Source organism: Orycteropus afer, unplaced genomic scaffold (genome assembly GCF_000298275.1).
Source record: "Orycteropus afer afer isolate SDZICR_OR568_19922 unplaced genomic scaffold, OryAfe1.0 scaffold00193, whole genome shotgun sequence".
Taxonomy (NCBI): Eukaryota; Metazoa; Chordata; class Mammalia; order Tubulidentata; family Orycteropodidae; genus Orycteropus; species Orycteropus afer.
The window spans coordinates 1,644,451-1,667,286 of record NW_006921780.1 but is presented as its reverse complement, the minus strand read 5'-3'; the positions used below and the strand labels follow the sequence as shown (position 1 = coordinate 1,667,286).

At 39.5% G+C, this 22,836-nt stretch overlaps 1 protein-coding gene across 1 annotated transcript in view; it reads right to left on the bottom strand.

Moving 5' to 3' along the window:
* The window catches only part of SPTA1 (spectrin alpha, erythrocytic 1), a 100,845-nt gene that overhangs the window by 1,104 nt on the left and 76,905 nt on the right, over positions 1 to 22,836 (bottom strand). Inside the window, exons 40-50 of the mRNA XM_042781896.1 lie at positions 19,886 to 19,984; positions 19,049 to 19,211; positions 18,413 to 18,489; positions 15,136 to 15,345; positions 8,036 to 8,332; positions 5,894 to 6,006; positions 4,711 to 4,728; positions 3,720 to 3,771; positions 1,655 to 1,842; positions 992 to 1,045; positions 474 to 620 (exon numbers count right to left, since the gene is read on the bottom strand). Coding sequence (XP_042637830.1) covers positions 474 to 620; positions 992 to 1,045; positions 1,655 to 1,842; positions 3,720 to 3,771; positions 4,711 to 4,728; positions 5,894 to 6,006; positions 8,036 to 8,332; positions 15,136 to 15,345; positions 18,413 to 18,489; positions 19,049 to 19,211; positions 19,886 to 19,984 — 1,418 coding nt within the window. The remainder of the gene's footprint in view (positions 1 to 473; positions 621 to 991; positions 1,046 to 1,654; positions 1,843 to 3,719; positions 3,772 to 4,710; positions 4,729 to 5,893; positions 6,007 to 8,035; positions 8,333 to 15,135; positions 15,346 to 18,412; positions 18,490 to 19,048; positions 19,212 to 19,885; positions 19,985 to 22,836) is intronic.

The following is a 22,836-nucleotide window of genomic DNA, read 5'->3' as shown; positions in this document are numbered from 1 at the left end:
GTCCTTAGTGTTAGAAGGTTTTAATCTCTAACAGCAATTGAACCATCTATGTCCCAACCTCACTCTGACAAAGCCATACCAACTCCCACCCTACATTTTGTCCTCTGAATCATCCATGTTTCCCAGACCTCAAATGAAGGCATTCTTTCTCAATTTCCATTTTCAGAGCTAACTGATATTCACAGATCAAAGACAAACCATAAATTAAAGAAATTATAGAACTGATGCTAGAATTGGTTTTAAGACCATTAAGTTCTAAAGTAATTCTGCAAGGACACCAAGGACTCAATTCATTTATGGTAGTCTCTATGAGTTGGAATTGACTCATCTGCAATGGGTGTGAGTTTTTTGGGGCAGATATTCCTGTTTCAAGGTAAGTTCATTTCATGATGTTTAGATCACTCTTTAGAACCTGTGCTTGTCTCTCAAAGGCCTGATGCCTGCCATGGTTTTGCTTTTGATCACCCTCCTACCTCCCTGGATCGACAGCATCCAGAAACTTCTCAAACTTGGGCTCAGGTTCATCCTCTTCCACCATAGGCAAATAGTAATTGAGTCCTCTTAGACAGGACCGGAACTCCTTGTGAGTCAAGCGTCCTGTCAAATTTGTATCAAAGTGTCTGAAGAAGAAAAACATTGCATCAATCTCAATAGAGAGAACTAGATAACTACAGAAAGGAGAAGTTTTTGTTAGATCAACTGACACTTTATTAACACATCACAACGTTGTCAGAGGACTGAATCAAGAGTCTCCCTACATCTTTGAACATTTCTAACATAATGGCTGGAGGGAAAAACATAACACTTTGAAAATGCAAGAAATGCATTTTCTAAAATCTTATAGACTTCTTAAGAGCCATAACTGAAGTTAATTAACATATCTGGATATTCATTCAAGGCCTATCAAGTCTCACTGAGGGACTAGAATATTATTTATTCTTCTGAAATTTCTGGAAAATACAGAACCAATCTACTATGAAGTTATACTCACTTATAGGTTGTGCTAAACTCTTTTAGAGTCTCCTCACTCACACCTATTGTGTCCCTGAAAGAAAATAAATAAATAAATAAATAGATAATTCTATGAAATAAAATGTAAAAGATTAGCAGAAAACATATCATATGAAAGAGAAAGGCATTTTAGTGGACATTAGGAAAGTTCAGGGGTTGGTAGAATCTCTCCCGCCACCCATTTTTATACTGTCTATGAGCTAGGAAGCTCTGGTAGCATAGTGGCTAAGGCACTTGACTGCTAACCAGACAGCTGGCGGTTCAAACCCACTAGCCACTCCTCGGAAGGAAAGTTGGGCAATCCTACTTCCGTAGTGATACTGCCTCGGAAACCCAAGCAGGGGTCGCTATGAGTCAGGTTTGACTCGACGGCACATAACAACAACAACAACAACATGAGCTAGGGATAGTTTTTATAGTTTTACATATTATAAATAGTCACAAAATAACATTTAGTAAAGCTTGAAAATTATAAGAAATTAAAATTTTAGTATCCACAGATAAAGTTATATTGAAACATGGGCATGTTAATTCTTTAACTTGCTATCTATGACTGCTTCCACATTAGTACCTGAATCTCTTGCTAACCTCTTGGCAGTAAGTTCCCTAATGCTTATTCTCAACCTTTCCCAGCCCTCAGTACTTGGCTTGGATCTGTTTTTCCAGATTGTGTTGCATTCTCATCCCAAGCTGGTAGAGCTGGTCCCACTGCTGGGCCAGTCCAATTGTGCTATATTTTATGTCAAGGATCAATGCGTCCTCCAAGTTGTCCCCCAGGTCCTCAATCTTGGTCAGTTGACGTTTCATGGCCTGGATCTCCTTCTGCTTCCTCTGGAAAAGGACAGAGGAGGGAGAGAGACAATCACTCAGAGCACCAGCTCCAAAACCAGGCCTAGGAGAGGAAAAAAGAGACTAATGATTCAGTTTCCCCTAATTTGCCCATTTCAATTATTTTTAAGGTTCTACTCATCTTCAGTAAAAATGGATGATTCAGTAAAATTACTTCATCTGTATAGTTCACATTTATAAAACAGGGGGTAAGATGAAATGACCTCTAAGATGTCTATACTTTGATAAATATATAAATCTAAAACTTAATAGCTATATACTGCAGTGGTCTAAATTGTGAATTGCCTGCAGTGTTTGATTATGAATAAACTCTCAGACTCACTTAAGAGCCCAGTGTTCACTCCTGGGCCTCATGCGTCATACTGGGCAGACTTCCACAGACTGCTCTCTGTCATTCAGGGATACTATATGCCAAATTTCATCTAATCTATATTTTCTCAATGAGGAATTATTGTCCCCAAAGAGGAACAAGAGAACTGTTAGGCCGAAGCAAACCCAAGCCACCAACATTTCAGTTAGCAGCTTCCTCCGGGCGTCAAGCCCTGATGAGACAGCCTGATAAGACAACGGAAGTAACAGAACTCGCCCAGACTGGAAAGTCCCATGCAGTGGCAAGCTTCCTCTTGTGAAGCCCCCTCATGCTAATTAAGTGCAGACCCATACTAACAGCTAATTGGACCCCACTATTTCCTTAGTGTCCCCACTTAGGTCCTCCACAAGACTATAAACCCTCCCCTCCCCAGCCAGGTGGTGCAACTTCCCGGGTCCCTCTCAGGGACCCGTGAACCTCGCTCGGGCCCCTCTCGGGGGCCCGTAAACCTCCCCTGGAAACTCAGAATAAAAACTTCTCTTTAACCTCACTTTTGTGTGTCCTTTTCTCCTTACTGCGGCCTTACAAGAACTTATTCAAGGAGGGAAAAAAACAAAAATGAAACCCACTGCTCTCAAGTTGACTCTGACTCATAGTGACCCCCATTGGGTTTCCAAGTCTGTAAATCTTATGGAAGTAGATTGCCTTATCTTACTTCCATGGAGCAGCTGGTGGGTTTGAACTGCTAACCTTCAGGTTAGCAGCCATATGCCTTACTATACCACAAAAGCTCCTTGATTCAGGGATGAGGGGGCTAAAATATCTTAGATATTGTAGTGGGTGTGTCCCTCCAAAATAAACCTTCCCAAATCTATCAAATTGATTTTGCCTTATAGTGACCCTATGGAACAGAGTAAAACTGCTTCACAGGGTTTCCAAGGCTATAATCTTTACAGAAGCAGACTGCCACATCTTTCTCCTGTAGAGTGGCTGGTGGGTTCAAACTGCTGACTTTTCCGTTAGCAGCACAACACTTTAACCACTGCAGCACCAGTGCTCCTTAAAGATCAGCCTCACCTGACAAAATTTTATTTTGTTTTTAATTTATCTGAAGGAGAAAATTAATTCAGTTAGTTAAATTTTTATCATGATGAGGCAATTGAAAAATAAGTCTTTTAGCTCATGCTTCACCCAAATCTCAGAAGATGTTCTAATGCTCAACACATCAAATCATAACAGAAATTTGTCAGTGTTCCAGGTTGTAGGCTAGGAGCTTTTGCATTTGTTCCCTTACTTAATCCCTACTGCAACCTAACAATGTAAGCATAAATTAAAATTCAGAAATACAAGTAATCTGAGGTCAATATCAATGAATTGGTACTTTATGGTTAGTTGGTAAATTGATGGCAGAATTGAGATTAGAGTCTTAGACTCTTGATTTACAACCAGAGAGTTTACCTAAGAGTATCAACAGAGTTGCCTCTGAGTTGTTTTTCTTGCACTTTTTCTAATTCTGGCAATATCCTCAGCTAATAAACAAACTACTTACTTTATTTGCTTCCAGTTGGGATTCCAGAGTTCCTGTTTCTTTGAGCAAAGATCTAGTTAAGAACCACAGGGAAACATTACTTGATATCAGAGGTCAATATTTCACACAGACATACCAACTCAAAGCCTCTACACTTCTCTGCTTCCACTTTTCCCAAGTTATACAATCATGTGAATTTTCATGCTTTTTGTTATAGATTGAATCATGTCTTCCAAAAAGATATGCTGAATTCCTATACCTTTATAACCTTTATACCTGTGAATGTGATTTTGTTTGGGAAATGGGATTTTTTGGGGGAAGATATTATCAATTAAACTAAACCACAATCGGGTAAAGTGTAGTCCTAATCCCTTATGAAGGGTGTTTTATAAAAGGAGATAACAGACATGGAGAATAGATGCAGGATGAAAACAGACACCATGTGATGACAGAAGCAGATCAATCCTTAAGCAACCCAGGGAAGCCAAGGATTGTCGGCAGCCACTAGAAATTAGGAGAGAGGCATGGAGCAGTTCCTCTCTCCAAGTCCTCAGAAGAAATTGACAAGATCAATACCTTGGTTTGGGCTTCTAGCCTCCAGAACTGTAAGAAAATAAATTTTTGTTCTTTAAAGCCACATGCTTTTTGGTATTGTGTTATGGCATCCCTAATAACTAAGATAATTCCAAGACTTTCCATCTACTGACAACCTTGCCAGTTTGAAGAGAAGGGACTTAGGCCCTGATTCTTCTCTGGCCAGGAAAGGTCTCCCACCACTCCCTCCTAGTTCTTATACACAAACATACCCTGAACCTAATGTAGACAAGACTGTGCCTTGTAGGGTATCAGGCCACACTTATACATTCTAATTCTCCTTCTCAGCCCACATTTTTACTTAGGTACTATCAGATTGTGATGGGATAAAGATGCTTCAGTACAAAGTCTTCCTTAACAAATTCCTCCAGAATAAAATATAGCAAAATATGACAACATGATAATATAAAATACTGACCCATCCAGAAAGTATGCCCTGGCCATGGAGTTCCAAAATGGGAATCAAAAGAGAGAAAAGGGAAATTTTCTGTTAGTATGGGATACCTCAATAATCATATTTCCTCAGATTCATGAGACATTCTTAATCTTTATTAGACACACAATAGGAACCCAGGCAATCAACTGTACCCAAAGCCTTTCTCACTTGGAGAAGCCCATTGATTCAGGAGGAAGAGCATAGGGATCAGTTTAGGATTTGTTAATGCTAGGCTTACACTGCAGGGGATCTTATGATAAAAGGACCAAAGCCAGAGGCAGAGGAGGATGAGCTGTGCTCCCTCTATCTTCTGTCATATTTTCTTTAGCCATGACACAAGATTTCATTTTTGTTTCTGGTCTGATTAATCCTTGTCAGTAGGTATGGCAGGTATGTAGGAATAGTAAATATTATGGATTGTCTGAATTACCATTTGAACCCTCAAAACTTTACAACTCTGAACGACCTACAGGATGTGTCCCGACTTTCACCACTGATGATAATGCATTGCACCTGCTAAGTCTTTTCTTTTGCAGGTCACTTAGCTCCAGGAGATGTGACAAATGTTTCCTTCAGATAGAGAACATTTTTCACTCCATAAAAGTAATTAGCATACATTATCTCCCTTAATTCTCATTATAGTTTTAGTAGGTAGGCAATATAATAGCCTCATATTAGGTGTTCACAGTAGGCTCTGCTTCTGTTGTGCCAATAAATACTCATGTGACCTTGAACAAGTTAATTTATCTACTTGAACATCTTTCTTTACTTGGAAACAGAAAAAATAAAATCTGCACTGTGCACTTTTCAAGGTTGTTTGAAAGTTGAGTGAGGTAAAGTATATGGAAGTACTTTGCAAAGGGCAAAAAGGCATGCAAACATCATCATCATAATAATAATTACAGGAAAAAGTGCCAAGAGTATCCAGGAGAAAACACAGAAGGGTAGACAATGGGTAACAGATTGAAATTCCCCTTTCTTGATTTTTGGCAAGGATTGATTGATTTAGAAAGCAGTCAATCCCAAACATAAGACATAGAGAGAACATAGTAATTTTAGGACAGCAGTAATGCTGTAGAATTCTCTTTTTACCCCCAGACATGTGTTTCATCCCTATTGTGAATGTGCAGCATAGAGATCATGGTCTGGGGGCAGCACGGCATACCTGGTCTCCAAGATCCATTGCAGGAAGGCACTGGCATTTTGTTCAAACTCCTGGCACATCTCAAAGTTCTTGACCTGTCTTGCTTCCTCCTTTTGCAGCTTCTGTTCCCGTTCCTAAAACCACAAACCAAACATAGTGGGGCATCCATTTGAGGTTGTCCTTTGCAGTAAAATAACTGATTCCTGCTGCCATCTAGATGCAGCGATGGGTCTCTCCTCATCAAGAGCAAAGAAGAAAGAAGAAAACCAAAATTAATGGAAACAAACAGTCCTAGCGACTGGTACACCATCTGATCTGCAACCTATACAACTATGAGACCAGAAGAACTAGATGGTGCCTGGCTACCACTGTCATACACTTGGAAGGGATGCAGGAGATCCTGGATAGAGAGGGAGAACAATGTGGAACAAAGCTCAAAATCATTTGGAGGCAAAAATAAAAAAAAGAAGAAGGTGAGGACCAGGTTTGCTGGTCCAATAGAGCCTGGTGGAACCACTGAATCTATGGCCCCTAGCTGCCCTTCAGGTCTGGAATTGAACCCCCACCTGTGGTTTCCAGCCAAACAAAGTACAGGCATGTGAGTTAAACATTTACCTCAAGTAGACACACGCCCTAGAGAGAACAATCATGGGAGAAGGAAGTACTGCTTATGCTCAGGGTGCAGGAGAGTATGGAGGGATGGTCACTGGGAAGAGGTAACTATGGGGAGGAAGTGGGAGGGGAGCTGTTGCATTGTGGTAAACTGTGGTCAATGATATAAGACAAAGTATATGTGAACTGCTGTATGAAAAGTGAATTTGCTCTGTAAATCTTCACCCAAATATAAATAAATAAGAAAAAAATAAAAATAAAAATAACTGATTCCTAGGATTACCTGAAATTATCCCTCTTCCAAATCTAACATGCCTTCCATAGGCAAGTGTCTTTGTACTCTTATTTGTTCCAGCCCACATTATCTCACCTCTAAAATGTGAAAAAAGCCCACATTATTTCTGGTAAGTTCTTGAAGGAGAATCCAAGACCAAGCCCTGTAAGAAGTCCCTCACTAATAAAGACAAATCTCACCTCTTCTCAGGGTTTATTTGTGGGTGCAATTTAAGTGAACATAAGAGCAATCTTAAAGGAAAAAGAACATATCAAAAGAGTTGTCATCTAAGGATAATGGTATATATTGAACTGTTTTCCCCAAAATATGTAATGTAAACCATAACTTATATAGTGGTTATAAGGAGTTCTGGTGGTATAGTGGTTAACACATTGGGATACTAATCAAAAGGTGAGTGGTTCAAATACATTAGCTCCTCTATGGGAGAAAGGTGAGGCAGTCTGTTTCCGTAAAGATTTACAGCTTTGAAAATCCTATGTGTCCTGTAGGATCACTATGAGTAGAAATTGACTTGCACTCATTTGGATAAAATATTTACATTTATATATGCATTTTATTTATATATCTATCATATCCATAAATATGTCCTATATTATATATATATATATATATGTGTGTGTGTGTGTGTGTGTGTACATACACACACACACAAACACATATACACACACACACACATAATATATATACACATTGTATGACTATTCCCCTGAATATTCTTTCATAACTAAATACTGAAGCCACCTCCAAAGGCTACTGATTGTTTCCCTGAATCAGTGCTCAATACACAGATGCATGAGACTGTCCAAACTATAGGCATCTTGTTGTTGTGTGCTGTCGAGTCAGACCCGACTCATAGCGACCCCTCCTTGGGTTCCCGAGGCAGTATCATTTATGCCTATTGTGAGCACATTTCTCAATTTTTCTTAAACAATCATGGATGCCTGCTATCTCAGTGTAATTATTAATAAACTCACTACCATCAAGTCAATTCCTACTCATAGCAACCTCCATTGGATTTCCAAGGCTGTAAATCTTAACAAAAGTAGATTGCCCCATCTTCCTTTTGTGGAGTGACTGGTGGGTTTGAACCACTGATCTTCTGGTTAGCAATCAAATGCCTTATCCACTATACCACCAGAGCACCTTGTAATTATTAATAGTATCCTATTATTTCTCAGAAGGGTGCAACTTGGATAATAAGTTAATGATCATGCTTACTGTAGCCAAAGGAAGGCTGTGCTGAATCCCCAACTTACCTTGATAATGTCATGTAACTGCTTCCAGATCTTTTCTAGCACCTCCACTGTTAACCAGGTATAAGGGCTAGAGGGCATATTTAAGGCCTTAATCTGCTTGTCTAGCTCCAGCAGATGATTGAAGTCAGCTTGAGCCTCTACCAAGGAGGCCAAGAAAGCCTCATGGTCCTTCTGCAGCTGTCGAATCTCATTCAGGGAGATACAGTGCACTGACTCTGACAGGTCCTCCTCAGCATTCTCACACCAGTTGTTGAAAGCTGAAGCCTTGTGTGCAAATTCCATGAATAGCTCTTCAGCCTGCACAGGGAAAAGAAGATATTGCCATCTTCCTTCATAAAACCTGCTTGTGGAAAAGAAAACTGAAAATAAAAATGACTGTTATCAAATATTTCTAGGGCCAGTGCTCCAAGAGCGCAGACCAACAGGGAGCCATGTGATCAGATGGACAGACATGTGAGTCAGAAGCACACCCCCGGTCCAGGTAATTTCTCATTGTGGAAAATTGGTCAAGTTTTCCATATTTACAAATAAGGAGGGTAAATGACTTGTAAGTTTATTTCAGCTCTAAGATTACAAGAGTGGTAAGGGTCTTTTCCAATAATAAGATTTGATGATTTCTTATTTTTATAGATTGTAGTCTGTGTTCCAATCCTACCTGGAAATAGTATTGTGGAAAATGGCTGCTGAAAAGATGAATGGATTAATGATCGAACAAATGAATCTGTCCCATTCTTTATCCACTCCCTCCTTCTATCTTTCTGCTGAGCTTCTGTAGACCATGTCCTCATTGACTCCTCTGTGTACTGAAACATTTTTTACCTTACTTCTAAACTTTGTTGAGGTCTCATCTCATGCCTGAAACTTTTCACACCATCCCTGTTTAAACCCATTTCCTACCCTTTGAATTGTATGTTTAGTATGGATCTGTGTATTCCTGCATTAATATCTGGACTTATCCAAATGCTCTGAATGATTCTGAATTACCTATATTACTGAACAAGAGAAATAACATGAATTGTTACAAACAGAGAGGACCAAAAATTATCCTGACAAGATTTAAAATAGATCATAGATTTCTGGGTCATCATATTGTACTTTCAAAAAGATTTACCTTAAGTAGATATGAAAATGGATTTTCATTCCTATGGTGTAGTAAATTACCTGGTATAGCTTTTCTAGCCATACGTCTTTGTAAACTCAGTGGTGGAATTTGCCATAAGCAACTGAGGAGCTTCTGATTGTAAAAATCATCCACCTGGGGTATTTCTGTTTTGAGCAGCACAAAGTAATGTTCTGGGAAGTTTGCTCTCTCTCAGGTGCTTAGAATTCTGATGTTATGATTGGTTAGTTTGGCCACTTTTCCTAGAGGCAGACAGCTCTCTGACTGCTGGTTGGGAATGTGCTGCTGAGAGAAATGTGCTCCTGAGAGATACGTGCTCCTGAGAGATGCATGCTGCTGGGAAAGAGACTCAAGAGACACGCATTACTGAAAGAGACACTGTAGGACACGCACTGCTGGGAGAGAGACTGTGAGAAACTGTTGGCTGAGAGATGGCGGGCTGAGAGACTGGGCATTTTCCCTGGACTTGAATTGTAGCCTGGTGTTCCCCTAATAAACCCCGTAATCTGTGAGTTTTGTGTGGCCACAGCAGTGAATTATCGAACCCAGCAGAAAGGTGGTGAGTGCTGCAGGAGGAACAGTTAGTATCAGGGTTGGTGAAAGAGCTGGAAGGAGACAGCATGTCTGGCCTTGCAGGAATAGGCCTTGGGCTACTGATGGTGCTTCTGTCTTCCTCTTATGTGGTTAGAGGAGGTCAGAAGATGTAGCCTCCTTGCCCCTTTAGCAGTTGGTGTTAGAAGCTGTGGGATTCATTGCAGTGGCCCCAGACTCATAGAAGCATGAGACTTTGTAAAAGAAAGAAGGAAGTGGCCTGGAAAATGAAATTTCAGATTATTAGATGGTTACTTTGTTTGGTGTTACCTCTTAAAAGAGATCATTGATCCAGAGGCTAGGGCTTTTGGTTACACCCAGCCAAAGGCCCAAGGCCATATGCACAGAATGGGAAGATACTCAAGGTGAAGAGAAGAACCTGGAATGTCTTTAAAAGGATTATGTGTTTTGGATTGTGTGTTTATCTGAATGAACTATGGCTTTTGAATGTTTTCTTACCTGCTTGTACATTAGAAATTATTATGGAGTATATGGATAACAGAGAGTGTGTAAGTCCACCTTCAGCCAGTACTTGATTGGATATGTTAAAAGGGGAAATAGAATTTTCCCAGAAGAAACACAGGCTTTTGTTTCAAACCCTGTGTGTAGAGTACAGAGGGCTTAAGTAGAAAACCTGAACCCCACCCAGTACTACTGAGGGAATAAGAGATTTGCATTGAATAAGGACCTGAAGAGAAAAAAATACTAACTGTTTAGCTCTTTGAATTTTGAGCAAGCAGACTTGTTTTGGGTGCATTGAGACAGGAAAGTCATGGTCCATGAGAGAAACCTCTTCCAGGACTGAAAGTTAAAGGAAGCCAGTGAGCAGTAGGCTTGTATGTTGCTTGCTTGTGACCACCTGAGTCCACTTAGTGGAAATGGGGGAAGTGCAGCAAAGAAGAAACGGGTTGAGTTTGGTACTCTTTGACCTAGGCCATGGAGGCTGAGGATGCGAGGAAGGACTGGTTGGTCTGAAGTGCAAGGAGTTGTGAGCCTACAGGCATTGAAATAGTCCCTGAGGACTGAGGATGTAAGAGAAGGTGCCGGCTGGTCTGAAGTGAAGGGAAGAATGTGACTCCCAAACTTGGCAGCTTGTACCCATGACCTAGCATGGATGGCTAGGGCTGAGCTGACCAGAACCCAACCAAATGAAGAGGAAGATGTTTGACACTGAGCTGGTGTTAATTTGCTGCAATTTGATGGTTTGCACTAAGCTAGACTTTGCTTGTTTATGGATCCAGATGACTGAAGTTTCCAAGCAGAACAGAAGATTCTCCAGAGAGAAAGGACCATGCTTGTCTCCTCAGAGTACTGGTTTGATAGGGATGGACAAATTAGAAATTGGCTATCTAAAATGGGAGGAGAGTACTGTCATCCACTTGGAAGGGATGTAGGAGATCCTGGATAGAGAGGGAGAACAATATGGAACAAAACTCAAAATCATTTGGAGGGAAAAAAAATGGTTGGGACAAGGTTTGCTGGTTGGATAGAGCCTGGTGAAACCACTGAATCTATGGCCCCTAGCTGCCCTTCAGGTCTGGAATTGAACCCACACCTGTGGTTTCCAGCCAAACAAAGTACAGGCATGTGAGTTAAACATTTACCTCAAGTAGACACATGCCCTGGAGAGAACAATCATGGGAGAAGGAAGGGCTGCTTATGCACAGGGAGACAAGTCGGGTGCAGGAGAGTATGGAGAGATGGACACTGGGAAGTGGTAACTATGGGGAGGAAGTGGGAGGGGAGCTGTTTCATTGTGGTAAACAGTGGTCAATGACATGAGACAAAGTATATGTGAACTGCTGTATAGAAAGTGAATTTGCTCTGTAAATCTTCACCCAAATCACAATTAAAAAATAAACAAATAAATAAATAAAATGGGAGGAGATAAAGGCATGAAGTGGCTGGCTTACATGTTTTCATGGGTGTGGTTATTCTTAAATTGATGGTGAAGGGGATGTTAATTTTTGAAGTATAAAAAAGATAATGGCTTGAAAAGCCAGGAGGTAGTCTAGGGTGTAGTAAATTACCTGGTTTGACTTTTCTAGCCATTAAGTATTTGTAAACTCGGTGATGGAATGAGCAACTGAGGAGGTTCTGATTGTAAATGTTATCCACCTGTGGTATTTCTGTTGGGCGTGGCACAAAGCAATGTTCTGGAAAGTTCACTCTCTTTCAGGTGCTTAAAATTCTGATGTTCTGATTGGTTAGTTTGGCCACTCTGCCAGGTTCAAAAGGAGGCCTCCTAGAGACAGAACTCTCTCTGACTCCTGGCTGAGAAGAACGTGCTGCTGAGTGCTGCTGTGAGAAATGAGCTCCTGAGAGACACATATTCCTGAGAGATACGTGCTCCTGAGAGACCCATGCTGCTGGGAAAGAGATGCAAAAGACACACATTGCTGAGAGAGACACCAAAGGACATGCACTGCTGGGAGAGAGACTGAGGGAGACTGTTAGCTGAGAGATGGCGGGCTGAGAGAGACTGAGCGTTTCTCTTGAATTGAATCATAGCCTGGTGCTTCCCTAATAAACCCCACAATCTGTGAGTTCTGTGTGGCCACAGCAGTGAATTATTGAACCCAGCAGAAAGGTGGCGAGTGCTGTGGGAGGAACGGTTGGTGTCAGGGTTGGTGAAAGGGCTGGAGGGAGGCAGCATGTCTGATAGTGATCTTGTCTTCCTCTTGGGTTAGAGAAGGTCAGAAGATGTGGCCTCCCTGCCCCTTTATCAATTCCCTAAACATGGGGGTAAAGATCCATGATGGCTTCATAAAAATTAAAAACCCATAACTGTATATTCAATTCCAATTCATTGAACCTATTGAGCAGAGTAAGATCATCCTATAGAATGTCTAAGGTTGCATATCTTTACAGAAACAGACTGTCACTTTTTACTCCTGTGATGTGGCTGGTAGGTTTGAGCACTGACCTTTCAGTAAGCAGCAGCACTCTCAATTGTTGTACCACCAGGGCTTCTTCCATAAAGCTTGCAGCCTTGGAAATCCTATGGGGCAGTTCTACTCTGTCCTATAGGGTTGCTATGAGTTGGAATCAACTCATTGGCAATGGATTTTGTTTTGTTTTACACATGGAAGTTAAAGAGGAAAACATTGACCTAGGTGGAGGGAGGATTGTCAAGGTACCATGCTATTGTTTCTGACTCTGTACTCATTTTAGCAATCAATATGGAAAATACTATAGAACAATACAGGGAAAAGTAATATGCCCTTACACAGGAGGATGTAAAAGCCTAAAGAGGTACTTCATGTTATTTTTATAACTTCATGTAGTAGAGGAATATTTTACAATTATTTCATAATCAAAAATAAAATAATTATTTTCAGTGTGAAAATTAAGCAACATAGAATAAAGATAATTATTTCATATTTTTTATGAAAAATTATGTTTAAAGTTGCACCTTTAATTGATTTAATTTTTTTCACTTGAGATTTATTTCCATAGGTCCCATGTCTTTCGATAAATTAGAAATTAAGTAAGTGTCTAGACTCATTTAGATGTTTATTTGTATGTTTGTTTCCTAATTCCCATTCTCCCCTATGTATGTTTGTGGTAATTAAGGTGTGTGTCAACTTGACTGAGCCTCGGTTTTTTTTTTAGTGTCTGGGCAGCTGGATGTAGTTATTCTTCATGATGAGACTGACAATCAACTCCATGGTAGAATCTTCTGTGAGCAGTTGAGTAGCTGTCTTAGGGATGTGATTTGCTTCCAGTATATAAGAAGAAACTTTGAAAAGGGTCTTGAGCTTTTTGGCACACTTGGACACAGCATGCAGCCAAGTCTTCATTCAGCAGCCTGCCACATTGCCTGTCAATCTTGGGACTGTTTCTGGACTTGAAGTAGTGGCGTGCTGTGGTGCTTGATAATCTTGGGGCTGTGTCATTTTACTCGTCAGCCTCGGTTTTGTCAGCCTCAGCTGTCAGCAGTTGCTTGAGTTAAGAGATGCCTCCAGCTCTAGTGGGCTGGGAGCAAGAGGCAGACTTGAAGCCCAAGGTCAAGGAGCCTTTACCCAGCTCCTAGAGCTGGCACTTTGAACTTGGACTTCTAGTCTGCTAAACTGTAAGAGTATAAATCTCTGTTTGTTAAAGCCATATATTTGTGGTATTTTCTGTTACAGCAGCACTAGAGAACCTCAGAAACCCAATGGGGGTTGCTATGAGTTGGAAATGACTAGATGGCAATGAGCTTGTTTTTTTTTGGTTTAGAGAACCAAAACACACTTATTGCCAGCTATAATGCTTCTTGTGTTCTAGTAATGCATAATTTCTCTGATCATGTTGAATTTCTTTACTTACTGCTGTTATTAACACCTAATGCTTTATCTATCATCACTAGAAATAACATTTGAGTCACTTATATCTGTATAGATCTTTGTGGTTTAAACTGTATTTTTAGATCTATTATAGCTTTTTTTAGATCTATTATATTTAAAATAGATCTATTTTTAGATCTATTATATCTTTTAATAGTAATAATTTAGAAATTCAGGCAGGAATGGTAATATTATTGCCCAATCTTTCTTCCTAGGGATGGCTGGTGGGTTTGAACCACCAGCCCTCTGGTTAGCAGTCAAATGCCTTAGGCACTACACCACCAGAGCTCCTCCCACTATATCTTTTAATAGCAATAATTTAGAAAGTCAGGCAGGGATGGTAATATTATCCTCATTTCATAAATGAGAAAATAAAGTTTCATAGATGTTCAGTTACATATACAAACTCTCTAAGTTAGTACAGGTCAATATAAGTTAAAAACAAAAGTTTCATGAATGCTATACTTAGCCAATGCACCTTTTACTTGAGTTGTAGAAAAGCACACAGATAACTTTGACTCTTGACTGTTTAAGTACTACCATGCATATTGATTCTCCACCTTCTTGTTCCACCTACCTGCACTTGGCTTCCATCTCCAGTCACCTGGAGAACTGAGCAATCAATCAAAACAAAGATAAAAACAAAAATTTCCCATAAGCCACTACTTCTTGCTCATGAAGAATGTCTTTCCAATCCTTCATACTACATTCAAATCTCTGTAGATTATCAAACCAGGGTTTTTAGTTTCTATTTCTCAGTTCCATAGCTAATATACAGTTAACAGAGGCCTGATCATGCCTTAAGGAGCCTGATCATGCATCAAGAAGCCCTGGTTGTTGACTGGTTATGCACTTAGTTGCTAACCAAAAGTTGATGGTTTTAACCCTTCAGCCACTCCATGGGAGAAAGATGAGGCAGTCTGCTTCCATAAAGATTTACAGCCTTGGAAACCCTATGGAGGAATTCTACACTGCCTTGTAGGGTCACTATGAGTTAGAAGCAACTTGATGGTAGTGGTTTTGGTATGTTTTGATCATGCCTCATCATTTTCTTTTTTTACCTTCTGCAGAGGTAACTGCTTCTCTAGCAGTTTCTGTCTATGGGCTGCAGATGCTTCCAGCAGCTGTTCCCAGCGCCTCAGCAGGGCAGCATGGCGCTCCTCAATGGCTTTGGTCTGGCTGTGCTGTGCTGCTACCAGTTGGTCCTTCAGGTCAGTGATCTCGGACAGCCTCTCATGCTGGAAGCTCTGCAGACTGGCATCCAGAGTGTCCTGGGAAAGACCCACAGAGAAGCTGTGAATGGGGAAACAGTGTAGGCTTAAAGATGTCATTCTCATCTGAGTTCCACCAATTTTTGGTCATGAAAAAGTTAAGGGTTAACCAAGAATACGTCAGAGGAGTAAGAAAATGAAAAATGTGACTTAGAGGTTTAAGTGAAGATTTAGAATAAGAATCACAGTTGAGTTCTAGGTGGATTTAGATTCTAGGCTAGATGTAAATTTAATGCTAAAGGAAGATTGGATCATGATATGATATTCCAAATTACTTTAATATAAATTAAAGGCTTCCCCTAACACAAAATGCACTAACAGCAGAAGATAAACTAGATGATTGGGACCTGCTGAAAATTAAAATTTTATGTACATCAAAAGACTTCTCCAAAAGACTAAAAAGAGAACCTACAGATTGGGGAAAAAATATTTAGCAACTACATATCTGACAAGAGACTCAGCTCTAAAATTTATAGAAAACTCCTCAACATCAAAAAGACAAAAACCCAACTAAAAAATATGGGCAGAAGACATGAACAGACACTTCACCAAAGAAGATATTCAGGCAGCCAACAAACACATGAAGAAATGTTTGGGATCATTAGCCATTAAAGAGATGCAAATCAAAGCAAAAATGAGATACCATCTCACCCCAGGACTAATAGCAAACTTCAATAAGACAGAAAATAACAAATGTTGGTGAGGATATGGAGAGATTGGGACTCTCATACACTGTTGGTGGGGCTGTAAAATGATACAACCACTGTGGAAATCAATATCGTGATTCCTTAAAAAGTTAGAAATAGAAATCCCCTTTGATCTAGTAATCCCCTTAGTAGGTACATATCCTAAAGAAATGAGAGCTAGGACACCAACAGAGCATTGCAGCACTATTCATAATAGCAAGGAGATGCCGACAACTTATTTGTTGTTGTTGTTATGTGCCCTCGAGTCAGACCCGACTCATGGCGACCCCTCCTTGGGTTTCTGAGGCAATATCACTACGGAAGTAGATTGCCCCATCTTCCTTCCGAGGAGTGGCTGGTGGGTTTGAACCGCCAACCTTCTGGTTTGCAGTCAAGTGCCTTAGCCACTATGCTACCAGAGCTCCCGCCAACAACTTAAGTGCCCATCAATATAAGAATGGATAACGAAACTGTGGTATGTATACACAATGGAATCCAATGCAACACTAAAGAATAATGTAGAATCTGCAAAACACTGCATAAAATGGATGAATTTGGAGGACATTATGCTGAGCAAAGTAAGTCAATCACAGAAGGACAAATATTATTAGTTCACTATTGTAAAATGTCAAGGAAATGTTTGTATATGGAAAAATGGGAGGAGAAGGGAGGGAACACTGCTAAAAAGGTAGAGACAAACAGTGACTTGGGTGAAAAAAAAGACAATATACCAAAAGAGAGTGACCAAAACAACAATACTAAGGAAAAGGAAGACTCAGAGATGTGGACAAAGGGTACAGACAGCAAAAATAAACCCTTTTACATATACAATACTGCATTATCAGTGATAACAAACATTAACCTATAGGTAAATAGATGGGCAGATAGGCTGTCCAACAAACACATGATATGTCTAGGCAAAAGGGAATATATCCCATGACCATATATAAGATTGGAAGACAATTATTTCTACATATGTTTTTGTATGTGCTGTAAGAATGCCCATACAACTAGGACTAACAGGGGGCAAAGTTTTGATAACTATTTACGCCCAGTCAACCACCCTGATGGAGCGAGTTGTTGGACCTGTGGGCTCTGAAGTACAGTAGCACGAGACTTAAAGCTCAACTGGCATAACATCCTACACAAAACATTTTTCTACCTCCTACTTTGGTGAGTAGCGACTCGGGTATTAAAAGCTTCCAAGTGGCCATCTAGATGCAACAATGAGTCTCTCTTTGGCCAGAGCAAAGAAGAATTAAGAAAGCCAAAGGTGCATGGAAACAATTAGTCCAGGGGACTAGTAGACCATGTGAACCTCAGAGTATGTAACCATGAGAGCAGAAGAACTAGATGGTGTCTGGCTACCATTGTCAACCACTTGGAACAGGATCAGTGCAGATCCTGGATAATGTGAGAAAATAATGTGGGACAAAACTCAAAATCATAAAACAGGCCAGTAATGATCTGATAGAGCCTGGTGAGACCCCTGAGACTATCATCCCTAGTTACTTTTCAGGTCTGGAATTGAACCCACTCCAGTGGCTTCCAGCCAAACAATAGATGTCATATAGGGTGAATATTTACATCAGGTAGATACACTCTTTAGAATGATCAATCATGGGAGAAAAGAAGGGCAGTATTTGCACAGATAGATAGTGCAGGGGGCAGGAATGCATAGGAAAGAAGGACACAGGGAAGAGGTAAGTAACTGCAGGGAGTAAGTGAGAAGAGAGCTGTTACGTTGCGGGGAATTGCATTCAATATCAAGAAACAAAATGCTGTATGGAAAATTAATTTGCTCTGCAAACTTTCACCTATATCTTATTTCAAAATAACTAAATAAAGGCTTCCTATAGCACAAATCTTTTCAAAACTCTCTTATATTACTTATGACATTATGTTTGCTAATTAGTAACAGTACACTTCTAGGGATCTCAGAAATTTATAACCTAATGAAAGCTCTTGTATGGGCACCAGATGTACAAATATTTTTTTCCTGCAGAAAGGTGGATATCAAAATTACAAAATTCAGTGCACTCCACTCACAGCTTTAACAGAGTGGATTCTATTAGACTAATTATCCCTTTGAGAACAATTATAAAAAATGGCTATAAGTACAAAAGTCTAGTGTTATAAAGGAACAGAAGAGTGAGAGGATATGAAAGACAGAGGAAAAGGTAGGAAATAAGATAAACAAGAGGCTAGAGAATAAATTAGCAAATTATTATCAAGAAAGAAAAAGGGGAACATATTATAGACTTACAGACATAAAAGACCTATAGACACAAAATTCAGAAATTAAATAATCCTGGAAGTCTGAACTCTTTGACATGTAGATCTTAGGCTTCACTGGCATCTCTCAACAAGGCATCTCTCACCTGCTTTGCCAAGAGAGTGAGGAATGCAGCGAGGTCTGTACCATTGCCATTGGTCTTCAGGCTTGTTTCCTTTTCAGCTAAAGGGGGAAAAAACAAATACTAAGAGGGAAAAATATACTTTCTGTACCAGCCCTCATGAGAAAAGTAATATATATTATAGATAGTTTCATGCGTATCAAAAAGTTCGTACTCCATTGGAGTCTATGAGGACAAAACTGAGAAACAGAGCTCAGGCCAAGAGAATGAAGCATTTCATAGAACAAGGAGAAAACTGAAGGTTATCCATAAATTATAGTTAAATCAAACACACAGTTTATTTCCTATAATGTTTTTCTCTAGACCTACCTTTCTGCATATCACACATGAATCACCAATTCCCCAAAAAATGCACCCTCTGCAGTCATTGTCCTTAGTCACCCTAATGTTTTTTGCATGTTTCCTTGTGTGGGCGTGTGCATGTGTGTGCTTATAAACATGTAATTGTAATTGCATCCAAAAGAACTGTGGTGAGTGATGCCAGAAACACTCAGGTGAAAGCACCCTCTTTTCCCTAGGTGAAAGAGAAAGCTCCCAGAAACCATTCTACAAATGGGATTTTTTGGCATTTTTCACACCCAAGGGGCCCACACATCATACCTATCCAGGCCTCTACCACATCCACCTTCCAGTTAAACTGCTGAAAGGCATAATCATCCTCCAATTGCAACTTCCAAGCAGCTATTGCCTTGGCCAGAATTGGAGTCTTTTCATTCAGAGCTGCTATCTTAGCAGAAATCTTCTCCTTGTTCTCACTTTCCTCCTGTGGCACCAAAGTTGGGGGGAGACGGAGAGGCAGATATGCTGTTGAGTATCCAGAACTGGAATTTGAATTTCTTTAGTATCATTAAAAAGCTCTTATAACTCTCAGCCCAAATATATAATTATTCTTTTCTTGCCCAGTGTAATTATTCTATTATCCCTCTATGTCTCAGGTAGTTATTTCCATTTTAGCAACTGAACAGTCTTCTCCTGTCTGCCGTGTAATTATGACCTTCTTCATTGATGCACCCTTCTAGAACATATGGAGTTATCTCTATATAGCACTTCAGTCAATGAGGTTTGTAAAACTAAGCATTTAAACAGACAGAAGAGTCTTATATTACAAAGAGGTTTCTGTGTGGTCCTCTTCCTTAAAAGTTTACAAATAAATTTCAGTACTCTGTGGCCAAAGTCAGTGATATATTTTATAAATACCACATTCCTCATAGCAGTGTAAGTGTGCCAAAAGGATTTTTAAAAAGTTGAAAGGTACACCAGTAAGAACTGGAAAGAAACAGCTCTAGAGAAAAACAAAACAAACTATTGAGCAGATAATTATTTACTAATAATTTACAAGAAGACGAAAAAAAAAAGGCAATATAGCAGATATTAATAAAGTTTGGCCAATTCCTATTTGAAAAGAAAGTTTGACCTGGAAACCCTGAATTGGCTCACCTTACTCAGGATGTCTTCTCCTTGAGCACACACATTTTGCACTCGGGTCTCATGGACAGCAAAGTCATTATCCAAAGCTTCATATTTCTTTAGCAAACTCTGTATACATGAGTCAGTGAGAATCAAAATATCAAGGGCTGGAAAAACTATCCCACAGATTCTGTCTCACTTTGTTTTCATTCACCAGAACTGAGTCACCTAAACTGGAAGACTAGGTAAATTTCCATTTCCTATTGCATGTTGTTGTGTGCGTCAAGTAGATTCCAACTCATAGTGACCCTATAGGGTTGAGTAGAACTGCCCCATAGGGTTTCTTAAGCAAATTGCTACATCTTTCTCCAGCAGAGCCACTGGTAGGACCTCCCCATTAGCAGCTGAGTGCTTAAGCACTGTGCCACCAGGGGTTCTTCATCTTGCACAGTACTACTAAATGTGCCTCCCCAAACTCTTCACCTGTCAAAGAGAACAATGTTGCCAAAAAGAATTAAAGGAATACAAGGGACACTGTTGCTAACATATCATTTGACCTTTTATCTTTCTGGATTTGGGGTATCGAATGAGATGATATATAAGGATACCTTCATACTGAAATTTATTTACTTGCATGGACATTCTAGCTATCAGAAAAATATTTAATATGAAGAGTATCCTATCGTAAGGATTGACCCTTAAAAGGGATAAGAGAAACACTGAGCACTACTTCAATATCTGTTTCTGGCTGCTTTATGGAAATATGATTCCTGTGTAACTGGAGAAACAGAGAGAGAAGTGAGGTTGGGATATGAGGAGCATCACTCCTCCTAATTCTTTAGTGTTCTCCTAAGATACATCTGTAACAACCCTTACCACCACCATCACCACCACCACTACTCCCATTGCTGCCTTTTTTGTTTGCTTCTTGTCATATTCTATCAATTTCCTTCCTGCACCACATAAGAATTCAGGCTAAAGGAAGAATTGTAATTTGCATGACCACTATATCTCTTACAAATCATCCTTTGAAAATAAATGCATTTTTGATACATTACATACTTAGGCATGAAAATAAGGTAGTTGCTTCTTTTAGTACAAGATTAGCTACATTATATTTTATGACAGCATTATATTTCATCTTCGTGCAGAAGCTGTAAATGGAGATTAGACAGACTAACTCAATAGGAAGATTGAGATGCTTGGTTTAACCAAATATTTTTGTTTCGTTTTTATAATGCATGAAATGAGGTCTCTTTAACATCTTAACCTTTTCTATTTCTTTTTTCTGGCTTCTTCTTGGACACTTCAGACAGTTCAGGTACTGCACAACTAAAGTAGGTTTCCATTAAGTAAAATTTAGTCTTCTCCCATTAAATATATTCCTAAATAGCCTCCATAATGCTATATGAAGGATGAAAAAGTTTGAAAGAGAAACAAAAGCCTGTATAATTTGTCAGATGTGTCTATTTGGTTCTAACAGTTACAGGTAATTTATCAGAAATATCTTTCTCTTCATATGCTAAAGGAAAAGAGAAGATGGGGTAAATTGGAAGGAAATCCTGATTTGCACATTAAGTGAACATCCCTTCTTTCTGATATCAGCCAGTCTATGTAGACTGGGAACCTAAAAAAAAACAGAAAGTCATTTACTTCTTCATGAAAGATGACATATAAATCTATGTGGATAAATATTTGAAGTAACTAATAAAGATTACTATTAATAAAGCTATTCAAGAGGGGGAGGCCTTCAACGAGATGGATTGATACAGTGACTGCGATGATGGGCTCGAGTATAGCAGGGATTGTGGGGCTGGTGCGGGATCGGGCAGTGTTTCGTTCTGCTGTGCATGGGGTCGCTATGAGTCGGAAACGACTCAACGGCACTTAACAACAACAACATTAATAAAGCATCCTAAGTTATTTTACTATTTTCATGGCTGATGTTAAAAGTTTTCTTTAAGAGCAAACCTTTTAATTTAAATTACCTAAATCTACCAATTAAAAGATGGAGATTGGCAGAGCAGATTTAAAAATTTGACCGAAATACATACAGTCTACCAAAAAAAAAAAAAAAAAATCACTTCAAAAACTACAATATGGACAGGGTCAAAAGCAATTCAATGGATGAGAGACAGCCTTTTCAACAATGGTACTGGAGAAACTGGAAATTCATAGGCAAAAATATAAATTTGAACTAATATATATGTCTTATACAAAATTAATTCAATATGGATCATGGCTTTAAATATAAAATATATAGGTAAAAATTTTGGGAAAATACATAAGAGAACATTTTCACAATCTAGGATTAGGAAAAGAGTATTGAGACTTGATACAAAAGCAGAATCCACTTAAAGAACTACCATAATTCAGCAGTTAAAAAACAAATAACTCCTCTCACCCCCAGAAATCCAATTAGAAAATTGGCAAAAGGCATAAAGAGCCATTTCACTCAAGAAGATATCAAAACTCCAAACAAATGAAGACATGCTAAACTTCATTGTTGTTGTTGCTATGTGCCTTGGAATCGTCCCTGACTCATAGCGACCCCTCCTTGGGTTTCTGAGGCAGTATCACTACGGAAGTAGAATGCCCAACCTTCCTTCGGAGGAGTGGCTGGTGGGTTTGAAGGTTGGGCAATCTACTTCCTTAGTGATGCTGCCTCAGAAACCCAAGGAGGGGTCGCTATGAGTCGGGACGACTCCAGGGCAAACAATAACAGCAAACTTCATTAGCCATTAAAAAAAAAAAAAAAAAAAACCTCAGTGTTGTTGAGTCATTTCCGACTCATAGTTATCCCTCCTTGGGTTTCCGAGACTGTATCTCTATGGAAATAGATTGCTGAATCTTCCTTCTGAGGGTTGGTCGTGGGTTTTAACTGCCACACTTCTGGTTAGCAGTCGAGTGCCATTATAACTATGATGAACTATCACTGCATATCTAAGAATGTTGTTGTTGTTGTTATGTGCCGTCGAGTC